Source organism: Malus domestica, chromosome 01, assembly GCF_042453785.1.
Source record: "Malus domestica chromosome 01, GDT2T_hap1".
NCBI classification, from domain to species: Eukaryota; Viridiplantae; Streptophyta; class Magnoliopsida; order Rosales; family Rosaceae; genus Malus; species Malus domestica.
In genome coordinates, this window is record NC_091661.1 from 32,003,171 (window position 1) to 32,021,450 (window position 18,280).

The following is an 18,280-nucleotide window of genomic DNA, read 5'->3' on the forward strand; positions in this document are numbered from 1 at the left end:
ATCATGTCGAAATTTGAAGTTAATAAGAAGTTTGTAATCGAGGATTAGAAGACTGATCCGCCTTCAACACCAAGATATGGCAATTTTACAATTCATCCTCATTCATCATCCAAGATGGGCACTTCATGACTTAAAAAAGTACAATAATGTATTCACAAATAAACAAGAAAAATAGCGTATCATATCATCCACTAGAATCGCACGTCTAAACACAGCCGGAAAGGCCTTGTCTTTGAGAGCCATCGCCAATTAAGAACGAACACATTACCATATGGATTTTGGTTTCTTTCTGCATACAGCCAGCCAGGCCTATTCTCCTACTTCATAAAATGGCAATCCCCTGGAACCGAAACAAGAACCACACGCACGCACAACACACATACAAACAAATTAGCGTGCATTTTGCAACTCTCGCTCAATAGGCAACAAGGACAGAGGCAGCAATAGTACTGAAACAGTCTACAAGACATACAGGATATAAAGAATTAAAAGAACATAGTTTTCAGGAAGTTTAGGAAATAGTCATAATTTAGGTCCCATATAGAATTTTAGCCATCTCTTTTGACTTGTGATAATCTTAGCCTAAACCCCAGCCTAACCACATCTCTCTTCCCCTTTCCTTCTCATCTTCCCAGTTCTCATCATCTCAAGTATCTCTTTTCCTTCTCATCTTTATCGATCAATCAATGATCAAAAATTAGAAATATCCGAAGTTTTATACAAACACTACTGCAAGTTAATTGGGTGTCATACGTTCCCGTTGTTATAGACTTTTAAGTATCAAAGCTATGCTGATTGTTAATTCGTTTTCTCTTTCAATAAAACCGAAAAAGGATTGGAAGAGTTCGGAGGAGTATGTTGGGAAGTATGGTACCAGTTATGGCGGAGTTTCCATAAGTAGATCATGAAAATGGAAGTTAATCGGCACTGGGAATTATGAGACAAGTATGCTATGAAAGAGAAGGCTCTGAACTGAATAGAGTATAGAGGGGCGGGGAAGGGGAAATGACAGAAAGAAATCAAGTTTCTAATCATTAATCTAATCATTAAGAGTATGCGAGTACTTTCAAGCAAACTTTTGGTTAGAATTATGATAAACTAAAACAGTAGGCTAAAATTATAGACAAAGCCAAAATTTGGCTATTTTTCCAAATTTCCCATAGATTTCTTAGATGGGACTATGCAAACAATGTGAAGATGACAGAAATTGGATTGCCTGAGTCTATACTCTATAGATCCGAACATTTTCTAAATTTTTATGGAACATTTTCTACATACAAAGGTCAGAGCTTACAATGAACATTCAATGAACATTCTAGCCATGGTGTCTTAAGAAATAGTCATTCGGATTTTGGCTTACCATCCACCGTGTCGTGAGAAATAGTCATTGTCCAACGATATGGCAAGAGCAACAGTTACAGCTCTCTCTAGCAGAGTCAGTGGTCGAACAACTTCCAACTCTTCAATTCTAGAAGGACCAGTAATAGAGCTGGGATCAGAACTCCCAAACCGAATCACATATTGCCCTGCATCAGTGAAAATCTGTATGATATGGAAGTTAGTTGGTATATCTACAACATAATCTGCAAACAATGCCACATAAAATCTAATATCTTAACTGAAAAATAAAAAAATATATAAGATCTTTGGTAAAAGAATATATAGAGCATTAATCTTTTGTGAATGTTGTTGAGTCAGAGAACTATCTCAAACCCCATATGCATTTTTTTCATAGCTTGGGGGTATCTGGGTCTTCAATCCAACTAAATAATTCCCAAGGGCATGTGCACACTCTCCAATCTGGATGGCTGGCACAAACAAACGGAGGTGGCCCACAGGAGTGTACACATCCGTTCGGGATCAAATATGATACTTTATGTTTTAAAGTTTAAGAAACTAACGGAAAAAAAAAAGTCCAAATACGCGCATAAAGACTGAACTAAAATTAAAAATTCATGATTTCATAAGATCTAAGTTTACCATTAATTGCTAATCACAAGATATCTAGGTCCCTAAATGCATATTCCGAAACATAAAATAATTTCTTCATAGGATATTGTAATGTTGTTGAAGATAAGAAAACAGACCTCAAAGCCAAAACCCCTCCACTCACGATCTATCTCACCCAAAACTCCCCCATCAATGTCCTTCAAAGTAAAAGTCCAATGCCAGAAGCCAGGATTTTCTACAACTGCAAACTGTTTATCCCTACAACAACCATGTAGCATAAGGCAACAATGTGCAGTATGGGGCACTAATCTTGATTATATGAGGTGACACATTCTGAATTCAAATAAACACTGCATTAAAATACAATAGCATTTGGAAATTACCCTAGGTACAAATCATACACCCTCCTCCAAAGATGCCATCGTCTGTGAACCACACCGATTTCCTAGAAATAACAGATAACCAACACTATCAACAATCTGAATGCTAATTTACATGCTCAACAATCTCTATAACTGCTTGGCGACCAACAGATAAATTATGTGAAGTTGTCCTACCTTACCATTGATCTCTACATAAATTGAGCTGGTTATCCACCAAAAAGGCCTGCGAACCTAAATAAGAAAAATAAGGGCTCAAACTGAAATGTCAGTATAATTCAAAATGCTTTTTTTTTTGGGGAACTTTAATGAAAAGCTCCTGGTACTGTTCACTTTAACGAAAAACCATATTTTTACACTAAAAAGTCAATCCTGGTACTATTCATTTTACCCTTTATTTTGTCCTTATTGTTAAAACTCAAAGTTTTCAAGCCTTTTTCATTAGTTTTCCTTTTTTTTCCACAAAAAATAAAAAATAAATGCTCTATATCCTCCTCACCCTAAAGAGCTCATTACCCATGGCATCAGTTACAAGAGCAACAAAAGGGCGCCTGAGACGAAGCAACTGCAAAATGAAATGCAAACATCAGCACAGGAAAACCTCTATAAGATAACATAAAACACAAGAAGCAATCAGTGGTCAAATGGAGGTAATTTTATAGTTGAATCAGCAATCAACTTTAACAAAATTAACATTCAAAATGAAGTAACTTATTAACAACGTCATGCTCAAACTGCATAACTGTACATGACAGAATATCAGCAAAAAAATTTAAAGATTGAGTTAGAAAGTACCTGTCTAGCAATAACATGACTCTGCTCACGAATCAAACCAACAGGCTACAAAAAAAAAAAGCCATTGAGTAACAGGATATGGTCCATTAGTTTAAAACCTAAACTTCTTATATGGGAAACGTCAAGAGAGTGCATGAACTAGAATGATTACTCACTGACTCTGGGTAGCACACATCCACTATTCCATACCGATTTTCCTGGAATTATGTCAAATACAATTAGTAACTAGAGTACCACTAGCAAGAAGACGAACTGAAAGAGATGCCCAATAAATGTCAGATTGCGTGAAAATAACATATTCAGAGAGAGAGAGAGAGTTACTGAGATGGAGAATTCTACAAACTTTTACACGTGACTTAGTTCTCAAAATATATTTGGAATAGAAACATCAGACCTATTATATTTATAAAATATTTTTCTGAACATTCAAGGCAAACAATTTGAGGGGGAGGGGGACAAACAGAAAGAAAACCAAGGGCTTTTAAAAGAAGTCAAGTTGACAGTTTTAGAACCAGCAAATATGGCAAGCACCAAAGCACATAATCTGATGCTTCCGGCCATGACAATATGTACATGCAAATTAGTGCAGGGAAGAACAATATTAGGGAAAAGAATCACCTGCTCAAATCCAAAAGCAAGATTTGCCCACTCTATATCCCTAGTAATCAGCAGATTTGATCTAGCAAGAAGAGGCATCACCTGGGCCTAAAAAAATAAAACGAATGGCAAGTAAGACATTTTATGTTACTCAAACTAGGCATAACAAGGAATGGCTTGGATACTAGAAGCTTGGAAAGATGAGCATAAGTGAAAAACTGTGGCAAATAATTTTAGCATAGTAATATAAGAGAATGTCTCTATCAGCAGTAAAAATCACATTTGAGTTGCTACTCTTTAAGAGCATACCGTAGTTAAGTTTCAACAATGATACTTACTACAAAATATTACCAGGGGGCCATGGAAATTAGGTGATTGCATCTATGTGAATAACTTAAGAGCTGTAATCCTAAGGGCGGAAAAGAAACAGGGAGCCAAAAATTTACTTCTTCTGGAGATTCTGGCTTCAGATATCCTGAGATGGATTGGCTTGGGGGCGGTTGTGTCATATTGGGTTCATCCTCATCATAAGAGACTGCTTGACTGAAAGGTGCACTTGGATACCATCCATAGGATGAATAATGGTACGGTGATTTTTTAATATACTTAACAGCTTTCCCTCTTCTCTTTCTTTTAGACTGTTCCATTTTCCTATCTGCAACCCAGAGCTGTACAAGGAAGTCCCTAGTCAATTCAGGATCACCGCCAGTACCAGCCTTGTGTCCAAACTGACGAGACAAAGATACCGGTCTCTGTTCAGACCACATGGAACTTCCTTTAAACTTTGAAATTACATTTCTTGCTCCAATCAACCGCTGCTCAAAATCTTTAGCTACAGTAGCAACACAGGATCCATCCTGAGGGCATGAAGTAGCAGGTAGACTTCCTCTTTGAGACTGAAAACCACAGTGGACCCAAATGCTTTTGGTGTCTTCAATAGCATTCTGATGGGGTTTTCTGATATGACAGAATGAGGATCCACATTTGGATTTTGCCGCACAAGTTTTGTAAACCTTGGTGGAAAACCTTGTCCAATTCATCTATAATATATTACAATTTCTTGAACTGATCAAACCCGAAAGCATAAATCTGTGTATGCAGATTACGGAATCATAATTATTATAAAAACAAACATAATTAACAGAAACTAAAGAATCTTTCCATGAAATTAAGCCAAAGCAAAGAAACTAAGCTAAAAATACAATGCATTCCAATGCTTCATAATTATAATAAAAAAAAACAAGCAGAATTAACAGAAATTAAAGAATATTTCCATGAAATTAAGCTAAAAATCACAATTAATTCCAATGCTTCAGTAAGCTTTCTGAAGCTCTAGTTTTTATTTTCCATCGATTGTTTTCCATGAAATTACCAAAAGAAAAAAAAATGAAACTGTTGATCCCCTAGCGTCTTGTGCAAGAAACCAAAATTCAATTTAGAAAAAACCGAAACAATCGAAGAACGCAGGTCACATTTGATCGCAATAGAATTTGATCATCGTCAAAATGTTATCAAGAAACACAAAATTCTTGTTTGTTTACAGTATGGAGGAAGACGAACTCACCAGTGCAGCTCTCGCTCGCTCGCTCGCTCTCTCCGATGAGGTTACAAAGCTTTCCCCGCTCTATCTCTCTCTGTGAACGAAAAGAGAATGACCGAAAAAGTTTCTCGAAGGGTTTGGATTCACTGTGGTATTGGACCGGGCTATGGCAACTGTCACGTATATACCACAAAAGCTGGGCTGGCCCAGTATGGTAATTTGGGTGCCTAACATCTAAATCAACCCAACTTTAAATGGGTTGGGCTAGTCCCAGCAATGTAGGGCCATGTGAATTTTTAAAGGAGGAAATTGGAAAATTGCACTACATTTTGACACGTGCATAATTAGCACAGGAAATTGCGCTTGAAAAAGAAATAAATTCCTCTAAGCAATAGGTGAATTGTTCTGATGGTTTTCTTTAATTCAATGTGTTCTATGTTTAAATTTTTTTTCGTCCCAATAGTGTTAGTTTAGAGTAGGACTTTCATTGGTATTAAAAAATTTCTGTTGTAAATATTATGTGGATGGTCCACATGAATAGTTTGTTACTATTTATGCACAGTATTTTCACTATTCATTTGTGGAAAATTTGTAAAGTGAATAGTGCTTTCTTTTGTTTATATAAAGGAAGAAGATGAATGAAGTGAAAAAAGTTCACGGGAAAGAAAGAGAGGAAGGAAGGAAGAGGAAGAGAGAGAAGGAAGAGGAAGAGAGAGAATAGAGGAAGATGAGAGGAGATAATAGAGAGAGTTATCTTTGTACTCCTATTATTTCAGATTATAATGAAAGCATCACAGCTGCCCCGAGGACGTACTCCAGTCACACTGACTGTAGAGGAACCTCGTAAATTTTGTGTCTTGTTTCATTTATTCCACTGCACCCACCGTCGATTTTACAACACGTTATCAGCACGAGAAGCTCTCATGTCAGTGGAAAGCACAACGCCACAAATCCTGTTCACCTCCTCCAGCTGGAATCTCATAGATAAGAAAAAAAATTTCATTTCATCTTCAAATCTCAGTACAATTGATTTTCTTGAAGCAACTATATATATTGTTATATGACTGTATATCATCCTTTGCAGAAGCAAAAGAGTAAAAGACTCAAAATTTGTAAGAGAATTTGACAGCCATGTAAATAGCCTCGGAACTCCAACTTGCGGACCTCGGATTGAAATACTTTCTTCTTAAAAGTTGTTCGTCTGCTCAGTATCTACAACATATCAAAATTTCAGAAAATGTTAACGGTGCGATCGTCGCAGATGTCTGAAATACCAAACCCGTTTCCAATTTCCGCAGAAAACTGGGCAGCCACCTTATGAGTACCAAAACTCCATTTCGGTAGTTCAAATTGAAATTGTTTCTTCACGAAAGTTGTTTGGTATCCTCTTATCCATATCATACTAAATTTTGAACTAAATCTAACGGTTTGATCTTCTCATAAGTTGCAGACACTCTTGACTCCAAAACTTATGGGAATCGTTTCGACTTTTTCGAAACTCACCGGAAGAGGAACACCAATTGGAACTTATTGTTACTATTATTTACTGAGTAACCAAAATGACTTCGAACTGTGAAATAATAATAAAAATAAAAGGGATGAAACAAAAGAAGTGGCAGACCAAGAAAATGAAAAAGCAAAACATGAGGACTTAATCATTGCATTTTCTGTTTTGGCATATTTATGTGCATGGTGTTGGTTTAAAGCCCATGTCACAAGTTCTATTTATTTAAAGCAATTTATTTATAGTGGGTAGAATTATTACCCTTTGCTTTAAAGCTTTGATATTTATGTGAATGGTGCTGAATCAAAGCCCTTGTCACATGCTTTATTTACTTTAAAGCAATTTATTTACCATGGACGGTTTTACCGCCTATTGCTTTAAGTTTTGATGGTGCTGAATTAAAGCCCTTGTCACAAGCTTTATTTACTTAAATGCAATTTATTCATTATGGCTGGAATTACCGTCTATTGCTTTAATTTATTTATTGTACTTATCTTTTGTTACTATGAGTATATACAGGACCTGAAGTTCCTTGATCAGATCAGAACCTGCAGTTTCTTGATCCTCATCATATAAAATAATTGGACCCGAAGTTCCATCATACAAAAGGATCTGGCATGAAGTCCCTTGATCCTGAAGATCAGGACATGAAGTTCCTAGATGAGTACCGTAAGTTTGAAGTGCCGCAGTGCCTTAACTTAATTGTAATAAAAGCCATAAGAGTCTCAGTTTACAGACTATTAAATAAGGACCAGAAGTTCCTTATGTCCATGCTCAAAATGGTTTAGCAGAAGCCTTTATTAATCGAATGAAATTGATTTCCCGCGCTCTGCTCATGAAAACGAAATTGCCAATTTTCTACATGGGGACATGTAAACTTTACATGATGCATTATTAATTCGGTTGAGACATGTTACCGACCATCAATACTTCTCAGTACAACTCGGGTTTGGAACCAACCAAACATTATACATTTACGAGTTTTTGGTTGTGTTGTCTATGTGCCTGTAAGACTGCCACAACGTACTGAAATGAGGCATCATTGCAGATTAGGCATTGAAGTTGAACACCATCTATCATTCAATATTTGGAATTCTTGATTGGGGATATGTTTACCGCATGGTTTGCGGACTGTCATTTTGATAAGACAATTTTCCTGCCATTAGGGGGAGAAAATAATATCGTTCCAGAAGAACGATGAGAAAATATCATTCCAAAAGAATGATGAGAAAAGACCGTTCCAGAAGAACGAAGAGAATTTGTCTTATTTTGATTCACGAAGCAATCAATGAGAAAATGAAATATGGATAATTAAATGATACAACGAAAGTGATGAAATCATATATACTTACTGCAAATGTGCTTACAAGAATTGATGTCTCTGTTGGATAAAATAATGAGACAGTAAATGATTTATCTGTTGCACGCCTGAAGCGTGGCAGATTTTTAGACTCAAAAGGTTCAGTTATTCGAAAGAAGAATAATATGGCACTACTGAACTATTGCATTCCCGAAGCATAACTGTTGCATGCCAGAAGCATGACAGTCGCCACATGGATACACGTCCCAGATAGGACAATCCACAGACATGGGAATATTGATGTCTCATGCATGTAGCATGATAGATGTATAGGTTCCAAAGACTCAACTCCCGGAAGTGGAGAAAATCCAAGCTCTATAACGCTCAAGAGGAGGTTATGATCCACATTCTCTCAATTATGACTATCCTGGAAGAGATAGCGTCATGCCCTTGAAGAGGCAATGGATATCCAAAGAAATGAAAAGCTTTTATGCATGCGCATGCACATGAGAATATGGGATCACGGATTGATGATAACCAATGGTAATTTTGGTTTTTACAAGTAGCTACTAAATTCATCAATGAACTGTGTTAATATTGAGTCACGTTCTTTTGTTCGTCGACAAAAGAAAAATTATTGGCCAAAATGGAGAAAGGCAATTCCATTACAATTTTGTAAGAACGTGGGCAAATGAACCTATATATATTTGAATACAATACAAATAGCCAAAAGATGTTGAACCAAGGAGGTTATATATGGGCATTTGTAATACAGTGTAATACACTTACATGATATGACACAAGGTTGTAAACGAGTTCATATAAATGGAGAATTATATACGAAGGGTTGTGAGTCGCCCACATCATATCTCCATAAGTAAATCCCTCAAGTATACATGGGAGCGAATTGCTCTGTATAAATTCCAAAGGAAAATGTATCATGAAGTGTAGAAAACCCTTGAAGGATTCAAATTGCTTGAAGTAAGCCTCTGAAGGGTAAAACATAAAATATGTACTCAATACCAATGGATTATATAAATTGCCTTAGTGAGTACTATCATTATGATATTGTTGCAACATACTAAAATCTCTTGCAAGAGTCAATGACATTAAATTATAACTCTTGAAGAGTTGATGATATTAAATTGGGACTCCTGAAGAGTCTAGAAAAATTATAAAGTGTTGAAGGAATTATTGTCTCGAGCTGCAGATCGAACAATCTACCAACACGAATCTTATCCATGATATTTATGATATTAAAAGAACCATATGGATTGAAGATTATGAGTTGAATACTCATATGATGAAGACACTAAGAATAATCATTTATCTTCGTGAGGGTAAAGATAAATTAATATTTGGTCCAGAAGTACCACATCTTAGTGAAGTATATGCTTTATTGTATTTGGCACAATACATTGAATGAAATAAAGTTTATTTATTAATATCTCCAAGAAATTACAGATATATACATACACATGAGTTAAAACAAACAAACAGGATGGAGCCTTCACAAAGGTTGCTCATGTGAAGCCTCAGTACTCGGAAGTACCCCAGAAGGGGGAGGCACTGGAGATTGATCATGTGGCACCCCAGTACTTAGCAAAACACCAGAAGGGGAAGGCATCAGTTGCTTTCGGAATCTAGCAACGAACCTCTGGTGATCACTTTGAATCCGACTTTCGGATTCCTGCAGTTGGACGAGCTTTCTTTTCATGCTCGTAGAGTAACTATTTGCAAGCACGTGTAACATCCTATTCTCGTGCTTGAGCCCTCTGATCTCTTGTTTAAGACTTGCCACCTCCGCCATCAATGATTCAACTTGGCGAGTTTGAGCAAGTAGGCGTTGGCCCATATTGGACACAGAGCCAGCACACTGAACACTGAGAGCCAAGGAGTCTTGAATGGCCGACTCTTCAGACCGTTCTGAAAGGATCTTGTTATCCCTTGGAGTGAGAAGATTCCTAGCTACCACAGTAGCGGTTATGTTATTCTTCATCATAGAGTCCCCAACCGTAAGAGGACCATTAGAAGATAAGAAGGACGGGCGCCATATATTATCCTGACGCTGCTCGTCTGTATCACTCCTAAGACTCAAATCTAAGCAAATGTTAGATGGGCAAGTCATTTTTCAGAAATGATGAAGGAAAAACAGAGGTCAAATAAAATTTCAGAAGTGCAAGAAGGTGGAAATTTCTCAGGCAGCAATTTTCTGAGCATACCCTTGAACACAATTGATGTCTCTATAAAAGAAGAGGCAGCAGAGCCACTTGTTCAAAGATCGAAGAGGCACCGCTCTCCGAATTTCAAAAGCCAGATTTTCCTGAATAAAGTTCGTTGGCATTTTTCAGACGTAACCCAACTTTTTCAGATGTCGCGTGCAATTTTGTCAAAGATCTCTGACAAAGTTGAAAACGCGTAAATCTTACTGTTCTATTTACACCACAGTTGCTGACAAGAGTAAAAGCACAGCACCACCACTTGCTATTGAGAAATCTCTATATATGTCGACCTCTGTTCTCCATAACAAGGCAGACCCGCAACACTGCAAGAATACCTAACTCTTCCTCATCTCCGAGAATGCATCTTCAACATAGCATCTCGAAATACTCAGTTTTCTTCCTCTCCGAGAATACCTCTTCAAACATGTCACACCAGAGCAAGATTATCACATATCTTCAGGGACCAGAGCAAGATTATCTCATATCATGCAATCTCCCTGTCATTTCCTTTGTCCTTGTTCTTGCCTACGAAGACAAGGATAAAGAAAGCAATATGTCGGAACTTCCACTCAAACTCCCGGTAAGGAACCGACTGCCTGGAACCTTTCCTGATTGCTTACCTAGTGTTGCTCTCGAGTAGTCATCTTTAACGGTTGGAGCTGGGTCTCCAGTCACCAAGAAGTGATGAACCATTCAAGGGTTTGCATTCCTCTCCTGCATCAGGGGACAAATCCTACAAGAGAAGATGCCACACATGCATGGGGGGAAAAGCAGGGAAAATACTACTTAAGCAAGGGGAGCAAGTAAGGAAAGTAAAAATGATACATTGAAGCATGTGGAGACAAGCGCAACAAACGCGTGCTGATTCATCCCTGACAAAACTGAAGATCACTTGCCACATGAAGCTCCTCATGGTCCAATTTCATTCAAGATCAAGCATCGAAGGTCCTTGAAGAAATCACAAGTCCGATTCAAGATCAAGTGTTCATTACTCTTGAATCAAATTCCGCTCCAGATAAAAGGAGTAAATTCCGATCTTCAATGCTAGTCTAGCAGAAAGTCCTACAACCCAGTTCAAGAAAAAGGCTGTGGAAAGTTAACAATAAGTAAAGCAACTCTTTTAGCAATTCTTCTTACTAAGAGACTAAAGCAGAACAATCAACGATCAACCTAAATGATTTGAAATCAGGGGGAGATACTCATCAGGGGGAGCATCCAAGACAGATCAAGATTTTAACGAGTCAATCGAAGACTTGTGGCCATCCAAGGGGGAGTGTTGTAAATATTATGTGGATGGTCCACATGAATAGTTTGTTACTATTTATGCACAGTATTTTCACTATTCATTTGTGGAAAATTTGTAAAGTGAATAGTGCTTTCTTTTGTTTATATAAAGGAAGAAGATGAATGAAGTGAAAAAAGTTCACGGGAAAGAAAGAGAGGAAGGAAGGAAGAGGAAGAGAGAGAAGGAAGAGGAAGAGAGAGAATAGAGGAAGATGAGAGGAGATAATAGAGAGAGTTATCTTTGTACTCCTATTATTTCAGATTATAATGAAAGCATCACAGCTGCCCCGAGGACGTACTCCAGTCACACTGACTGTAGAGGAACCTCGTAAATTTTGTGTCTTGTTTCATTTATTCCACTGCACCCACCGTCGATTTTACAACAATTTCATCTTTTTAGGTACGTGCACAATTTTTATGAACTTTTTTGGAGAATTGACGTAAACATTTTGTCAATTTTAATAATTTTTTAATTCGATAACCAAAACTACAAATTACTGCAATTTATAATTTAGGAAATTTTCGTAGAGTTGACGTGTATGGACTAACAGACAAGTGGCCTAGTTGAAAAGCGCAAACAACAACTCTCTAAAGAAAATAACGGAAGGTCTTAGGTTTGGTACTTTGTAAGCTATGAATTTGCTTGATCATCGTCACGAATAGGATGCAGTTCCCAATTAGCCTCATCCGATCCTAGAAATAGTGAAAAACCGTAATCTGCTATCAGTTGTCCCATTTTTCTAATGCATATGGACTAGTAATCCAATTTACTTGTAAATATATACATGGAAAATTAAAGTGCGAAAATAAAAAGTGCGTAGAAGGAATGAAATATCAGCAACTACAAATTCACGAACATACTCCCCACCTTTTATAGCTATATGTTACTTAAATTAGTTAATGAAAGACAGCCAAGATACAAATTAACAGCCTTGTATGGAATCACATGTACATTTCCCTATGAATTCTATCTATACCTACTTCCTCCCTACATAAGCCTAGTTCCTTCAAATCCTCAGAATTCCATATCCAGCAAATATGCAGTGCAGTTGACAACCCCTCTGTTTGCTTCCATGGCTGCTTCCTCGGGCCGGTAACCCGCTTCATCCGATTATTCCAAAAGACGGCAGAAAAAGGTGGTCTTCTAGTGTCCTTGTGGGTAGTCTCGTCCAGAAATAAGAGAATAGCAGTAAAATACTGTGCTAGAAGTTTGAACTTATTGTACTCATATAACAATGTACATGTAAATCTATCATGAATTTCTCTCCTTTTCGCTATTCAATAAAATAACTGCTTTTGATGGCGGCCTATTGATCTTCTCAAGTAACCTACTGAATACTAATTTCACGGGTATGCAAGCTACGGTCTTAGCAGCCCCAGAAGACTCCGGCTTGATCAGCCCATCCCTTTGATAACTACTGCTGTCATGGTGTATAGGCTTGTTACTAAAATTCTGTTCAACGGGTATTGAAGATATAGTCCTCGTTTTCTGGCTTGACGATAGGATCACTTTCTTGGCCGCTTTTTTTGAGAACTTTCTGTCAGTGGGAAGCCGAGAGCTGTTAGGAAGGCTCCCTTTGCCCTGGCTTGCCTTGTTACTGAAGCTCCCTATATTTAATTTCTTAAATGGTGGTCTGCTTTCTTCATCTGAAAAGCGAAGGTAGTCAGCAGTTTCATCACCATCCAATGCGGATGATAAATGAGGGCGTGGGACTCGAACATTTGCTGTTCTCCTTGCTGTCCTCCATGCATGTGGAAGAGTTACAACCCCATTATTGTCAATTGCTTCACCAAATTCATCAACTGTTGAAAGAAGCGAGTTGGATGACCCATCTTCCAAGGCTTCAATTTGGATTGGGTGCCCTATTATTGCCTTCCCATTTAACTTGCTCATCAGAGAAACAATTGGAACAGGCTCCTTTTGGTAACTTGCCTGGACCTTCAAGTCAACATCTATCAAGTATTTTGGCCTCCTGCGATAACGATGACGGCCATCATATACCGGGTTAAAGCGTTCTCTTTTGATGTCCCAGTACTCGTTCCTAGCAGACCTATCCTCCCAGGTCCAGTCCTCCCAATCAATCATATTCTGACCAACACTGTTTCGACTTCTTGTTGCAGCTCTTGATGCCATGGAGTATTCATCTTCCAGTCCAATAAACTCAGTCTGAAAATCATTACTATCGACATTAACCCTATGAGGATAATCACTAAGAGCAATGTATCACAATGTTTTAAAAGGCGAAGGCGATGCCAAGGCGTTTCATGGATAGCCCTGGCTAGGGGAAAGCCTTGAGGCGTGAGGCGATAGTCTCACGGGACCTAAAATTATTAATATATAGTCTAGTCGGAGGGTATGTCATAGTCTAGTTGAACTTAGAGGGTGTGTCATATAGTCTAGTTGAACTTGAACTTGAACTTGGGCAGTTTCTGAAGAAAAGAAAAAACGCCCAGTCGAATGCCTCAGGCGCGCCTCGACCGCGTCTAGGCAAGTTTAAGCCTATTCCAGCTGGGCAGAGGCGTTACATCACCGCCCAGCCTCCAAAGCTGCCTAGGCGCACCTCAAGGATCGTTTTTTAAACCATTGATGTATCAATGGAAACTTGAGATTCAAGAATAATATAGGTAAAAGCACATACCTTTTCTTCAGAATATGGTCCATAATTATAGCCTTTGCCGTAAGTTGCATCCACTGACTTTTTCGTAAGATTGCGGATATTCCTTTTCCCTTTCAACTGCCATTTGGAAACAGCTTCACTAGCAAATAAAGGGTCATGACTATAGAGGTGAGACATATCACCGGAATGCGAGAATTCATCAGGGTCCTCATCAACCATGATTTTGTGTTCTTGTGCTTCATATCTTCCCACTTCTGGTTCTGCAGATTGATGTACAGACAAAATTTAGAGGGTGTTCACAAAGAAGTGGCGAAGCCATCATGAACAATTGAGGCCAAAGCCAGTAAAACCAACTCAATAGCATAAAGTGCATACTCCACAAGTTATAACAACACATACTTACAAATATAAACAATAAAATAAGGTAGAATTAGGAAGGATAGACTTCATTTACGTTAAAACAATAGACTGTAGTTCGAGTGCATACATTTAAAAGCATAATTGCCGAATCACAATCTGCACATTAAGATGAGAAACATGCTACAGATCGAATCTTCCATAGAAGATCAAAATATGCATACCAAACGTTAAAGGAGGTACATGCAAAAAGAACTCAAAATATTGCATGTAGCATATGTATTATAAATAAGAATAATAGAGCTGAACTTCCCAACAAATATGAAGAGTGGGGCTATTTTACATCAGACAATCTAGCAACTCATAAACCATGGAATTTCAAAATATAAAGGTAGTAAAAAGCTGAACCTGAAAGTAAAGGCATGTCTTCATCCATTTCTGGTTCGGTCTCAGATGAATCCGACTCGGACTCGGAAGTATCAGTTTCAGAAGAATCAGAGTCATCCTCTGTAAAGCCAGAAGTGTTCTCTGAAATCATGGATTCAGCATGAGGACGAGCGCCAACTGGGGAGGCTGAGCTCGCTACATGGTTTGAAGGAGACGCTTCGTACTCCAAGGATTCACCAGACTCAGCTGGAAAATATACAATTTTACTCCTCTTTGCCTTGCAAATAACTCCAGTCGACTCCACTCCTGAAATAGAAGTAGAAAGAGTAGTACTGTCAGGATGCAAGCACTGTGGGACTGCTAATTTTGCACTATTCTGCAAAACTTGAACAAGAGGACGACGTTTATCAGGTCTCTTGACCAAAATTTCATCACTCAATCCATCATGTGACCTTCTCCGTTTCTCTAAAGAATGTTTACCATTCACATGACTTGTTCTTCCCATGCCAAGACCACTGCGACTAAGAGCTGGATCAGTACCATTAAATGTGGATTTCCAAGAACCATTTGAAGCAAGAGAAGAAATTTTTCGCTTCGAAGGGGCAATTTGGAGACCAAAGTCTTGCAAGCCTCTCATCCGAGGCATGACTTCAGAATGATCATCATCACCACTCGGTTGAATCCCCTCTTTGACTCTTTCAAAAGACATAGGACTGCCTATAATGTCGTTTCTATGAGATGTATGTGACTTGGAATTTCCAAGTTTTACATTGTCAATTCCCAAACTCTCGGAAGATATAACTAACTCCTTTTTCACAACACCAGATAACTTACTGTTCAAGCGTTCAGAATTTATACCTAACTTTCCTTGTTTCTTCAATAGCTGCTTCTCAAGTTCAAGCGCATGAAGAATAGCATCTTCTCGACGTGCATATTTCTCTCTTTTCTTTATAGGCATACCCTGCGCTGATTCAGCCTTCTCAATACAATCATCAAACTCACCGCATCGAAATGCCTTAACACGCTTCGATTTTTCCAAATTGTACCAGTCACTGAAAAGAAATACCACTGAATATCATTACTATAACAGTAGGTAAAACCATAAAATCAAAGAAGGCATGAGAGTACAAGAACCAGCAAGTATGAACAGACTCCAGTTTGAATTAGACTATTCTGCGAGAATAACATAGTTAATGAAATCCATCTTAACTAATTTGTAACGAAATTTTCCGCTAGGTAGATAAGGCCAAAAGAGTCAGCAGTATGTAATCATTCTCTGGAGGCCAGAACCATTTGAAGGATTCTGCAAAATAGTTCTACATGACAACCAATTGTATGTACATTGAACACTCATTAAGTTGGCATGGAAATAATGACAGGGGACTCCATGGTACTAGTACAATGTCTCTGAGAATTCCACTGCTCTCATGATTTTACCGTTCTCCAAACACTCACCGACTAACAAATAAATTCTCAACATAAAGATATACCTTAACAACAACAACAACAACATCATCATGAAAATATGAAAGATACAGAATTTTCGGGGCTTGGTTCTTTATCCTTTGAGAAATAACCAAAGTATTTCATGACAAGGTGTATCTAAAGGTATGCATAGAATAGGGTTTCAGTCCTGGCATTTAACATTGCATTTGATCAAGAAGAGTAGTCTAACCAAATATTTTCCATACATATCTCATCTTCAGTGTCTTTTATCCCTACAAACTTGGTTGGCCACAAAGTTGCAGTATTTCTCTGATATGGATTTCTACTTCTGCTCCAATATGTTGTGATTTGTTCAAGTAAAACAGATAAAAGCGCAATTTTTCGGCTCATTCATACAACAAAACATGATAATATACTCACTAAACTTTATTATTTTTCTAATTTCTGGATAAACATCTAACCACAACCCAAAGTGCTAAAACTAACAAGTACATACTGAAAAGGGGAAAAAATGAGAGACATACACACTGGCGTCCTCTCTGCCTAGGAGCTTGACGGGGGTCCCAGAGCGAGGCGACGTGAGATGCGAAGTGGAGAGCTCTTCCGGGCCCACTATCTTCCCCGGCCACCACGACCCGTTCCTCCGCCTCACCCAGACGATCGATCCTACACTGAACTCGCCCGCACCTGAATCCGTACTATCCATAACACACATAAACGCATGCACCACACACTCTCTCCTTTCTCTCTGTAGTTCTCTCGGTCGGCGAACAATGGAGGAAGTCGGAGCTGAGCTCAGCCTCCAGCAAAGAGCAGTGGGGGAAGGAAGATCCGAAGAATTACGAAAGTGGAGGGTCCAATTTGAGGGATTCGGGTTAGGGCTAGGGCTAGGGTTTCCATTCAGAATTGGGGATTTTTCATTTTTGTGTCTTATTTTATTTGTTTTTTCCGGCCTTCTTGTTTCTTTTCTCTCTGTAAAAAATAAAAAATTATATAAAATTGGAAAAATTATATAAAAAAAATATTATAATATTGGATGGTTCGGTTGAAGAAGGTGGGCTGGCTTAAGCAAGCAAACAGTGGGTCTGTGTCGTTGTGGTCTCAGTCTGTGGGGGGATAAATAATCAGGCATATTTGTCGGTTTATTCTCTAAATTTGTACATAATTGTTAATTTTTTCACTGAATTTTAATTTTAACTAATTATCTCTAAATTTTTATATGAATTTAACTTTTAACTAATTACTCCCCTGAACTTTTATAAATAATCAATTTCCCCTTATTATATTTTAAAATTGTTCATTCAGTTTTTTATCTTTTTTGCCGTCATACAGTTTTCATATGTTGTTTTTGTAATCAAAATGGATAGAAAATTAGATGAAATTTTTTAAAATATAACGGCAGAGCGAGATGGCTATTTATTAAAGTTCAATTGGATAATTGGTTAAAATTAAAATTCAAGAGAAAAATTAATTAAGTTAAAATTAAAATTCTGGTGAAAATTAGCAGTATCATACAAGTTCAGGGCTTATCGACAAATATGCCAAATAATTACCACGCGGAAATCGGACGAGTTTTGGTCCCGTGGTGCCAAAAGCTATTTTATCTCGAAGACGTGGACGGTTAGATGTGTGGGCTTCTATTTTTACAACTTCTAAACCCAATAACATTCTAGGCCCAACTGACCCAAACAAAAAATTCTTCTTGAGCATGTCACCCAAGGAACCTCATTATTATTGCTCAAGAAATATTATGTGTTTCTGGATGAGTTGCTTTGATTGGATGTCGATGTTTAATAAGTAAGGAAAAAATAACATAGTGAAGATTTTGGAATGGAAAAAATTTGACCTATGTCACACTATTGCACAATGTTATAAGTTTGTGTGGGCATGTGGTCCAATA

At 37.9% G+C, this 18,280-nt stretch overlaps 2 protein-coding genes across 5 annotated transcripts; both read right to left on the reverse strand.

Annotated features, from left to right (window-relative positions):
* Nucleotide 1: 1 nt before the first annotated feature.
* On the reverse strand, nucleotides 2-5,417 carry LOC103436455 (altered inheritance rate of mitochondria protein 25-like). Of its 2 annotated transcripts, none has more exons than XM_008374881.4 (11): nucleotides 5,287-5,417; nucleotides 4,169-4,811; nucleotides 3,744-3,830; nucleotides 3,281-3,322; nucleotides 3,126-3,170; nucleotides 2,830-2,895; nucleotides 2,508-2,564; nucleotides 2,334-2,395; nucleotides 2,088-2,208; nucleotides 1,361-1,542; nucleotides 2-340 (listed from the first exon to the last, which is right to left on the reverse strand). In XM_008374881.4, the coding sequence occupies exons 2-11, from the start codon at nucleotides 4,760-4,762 to the stop codon at nucleotides 310-312; spliced, it is 1,287 nt and encodes a 428-aa protein (XP_008373103.3). In that variant the 5' UTR covers nucleotides 4,763-4,811; nucleotides 5,287-5,417; the 3' UTR covers nucleotides 2-309. The 2 variants fall into 2 exon arrangements, with proteins under 2 accessions (XP_008373103.3, XP_070683187.1); XM_070827086.1 differs by having other exon boundaries at nucleotides 4,169-4,762; nucleotides 5,287-5,409.
* A 7,003-nt stretch (nucleotides 5,418-12,420) lies between these two features.
* Nucleotides 12,421-17,402, reverse strand: LOC103444663 (uncharacterized protein At1g51745-like). 3 transcript variants are annotated; one of them, XM_017334892.3, is made up of 5 exons: nucleotides 16,905-17,402; nucleotides 15,793-15,986; nucleotides 14,956-15,240; nucleotides 14,212-14,450; nucleotides 12,421-13,739 (listed from the first exon to the last, which is right to left on the reverse strand). In XM_017334892.3, the coding sequence occupies exons 1-5, from the start codon at nucleotides 17,093-17,095 to the stop codon at nucleotides 12,825-12,827; spliced, it is 1,824 nt and encodes a 607-aa protein (XP_017190381.3). In that variant the 5' UTR covers nucleotides 17,096-17,402; the 3' UTR covers nucleotides 12,421-12,824. The 3 variants fall into 3 exon arrangements, with proteins under 3 accessions (XP_017190381.3, XP_017190377.3, XP_017190376.3); XM_017334888.3 differs by having other exon boundaries at nucleotides 15,415-15,986; XM_017334887.3 differs by having other exon boundaries at nucleotides 14,956-15,986.
* Nucleotides 17,403-18,280: the final 878 nt, after the last annotated feature.

Coding starts and splice junctions, on each gene's coding strand:
- LOC103436455 (XM_008374881.4), bottom strand. CDS start 4,762: ATGAATTGGACAAGGTTTTCCACCAAGGTTTACAAAACTTGTGCGGCA. Junction 3,171..3,280: donor ATGTGTGCTACCCAGAGTCA/GTGAGTAATCAT, acceptor TTTTTTTTGTAG/CCTGTTGGTTTGATTCGTGA. Junction 2,565..2,829: donor TGGGTAATGAGCTCTTTAGG/GTGAGGAGGATA, acceptor TTTCTTATTTAG/GTTCGCAGGCCTTTTTGGTG.
- LOC103444663 (XM_017334887.3), bottom strand. CDS start 17,095: ATGTGTGTTATGGATAGTACGGATTCAGGTGCGGGCGAGTTCAGTGTA. Junction 14,451..14,955: donor AGACATGCCTTTACTTTCAG/GTTCAGCTTTTT, acceptor ATCAATCTGCAG/AACCAGAAGTGGGAAGATAT. Junction 13,740..14,211: donor GACCATATTCTGAAGAAAAG/GTATGTGCTTTT, acceptor AATGATTTTCAG/ACTGAGTTTATTGGACTGGA.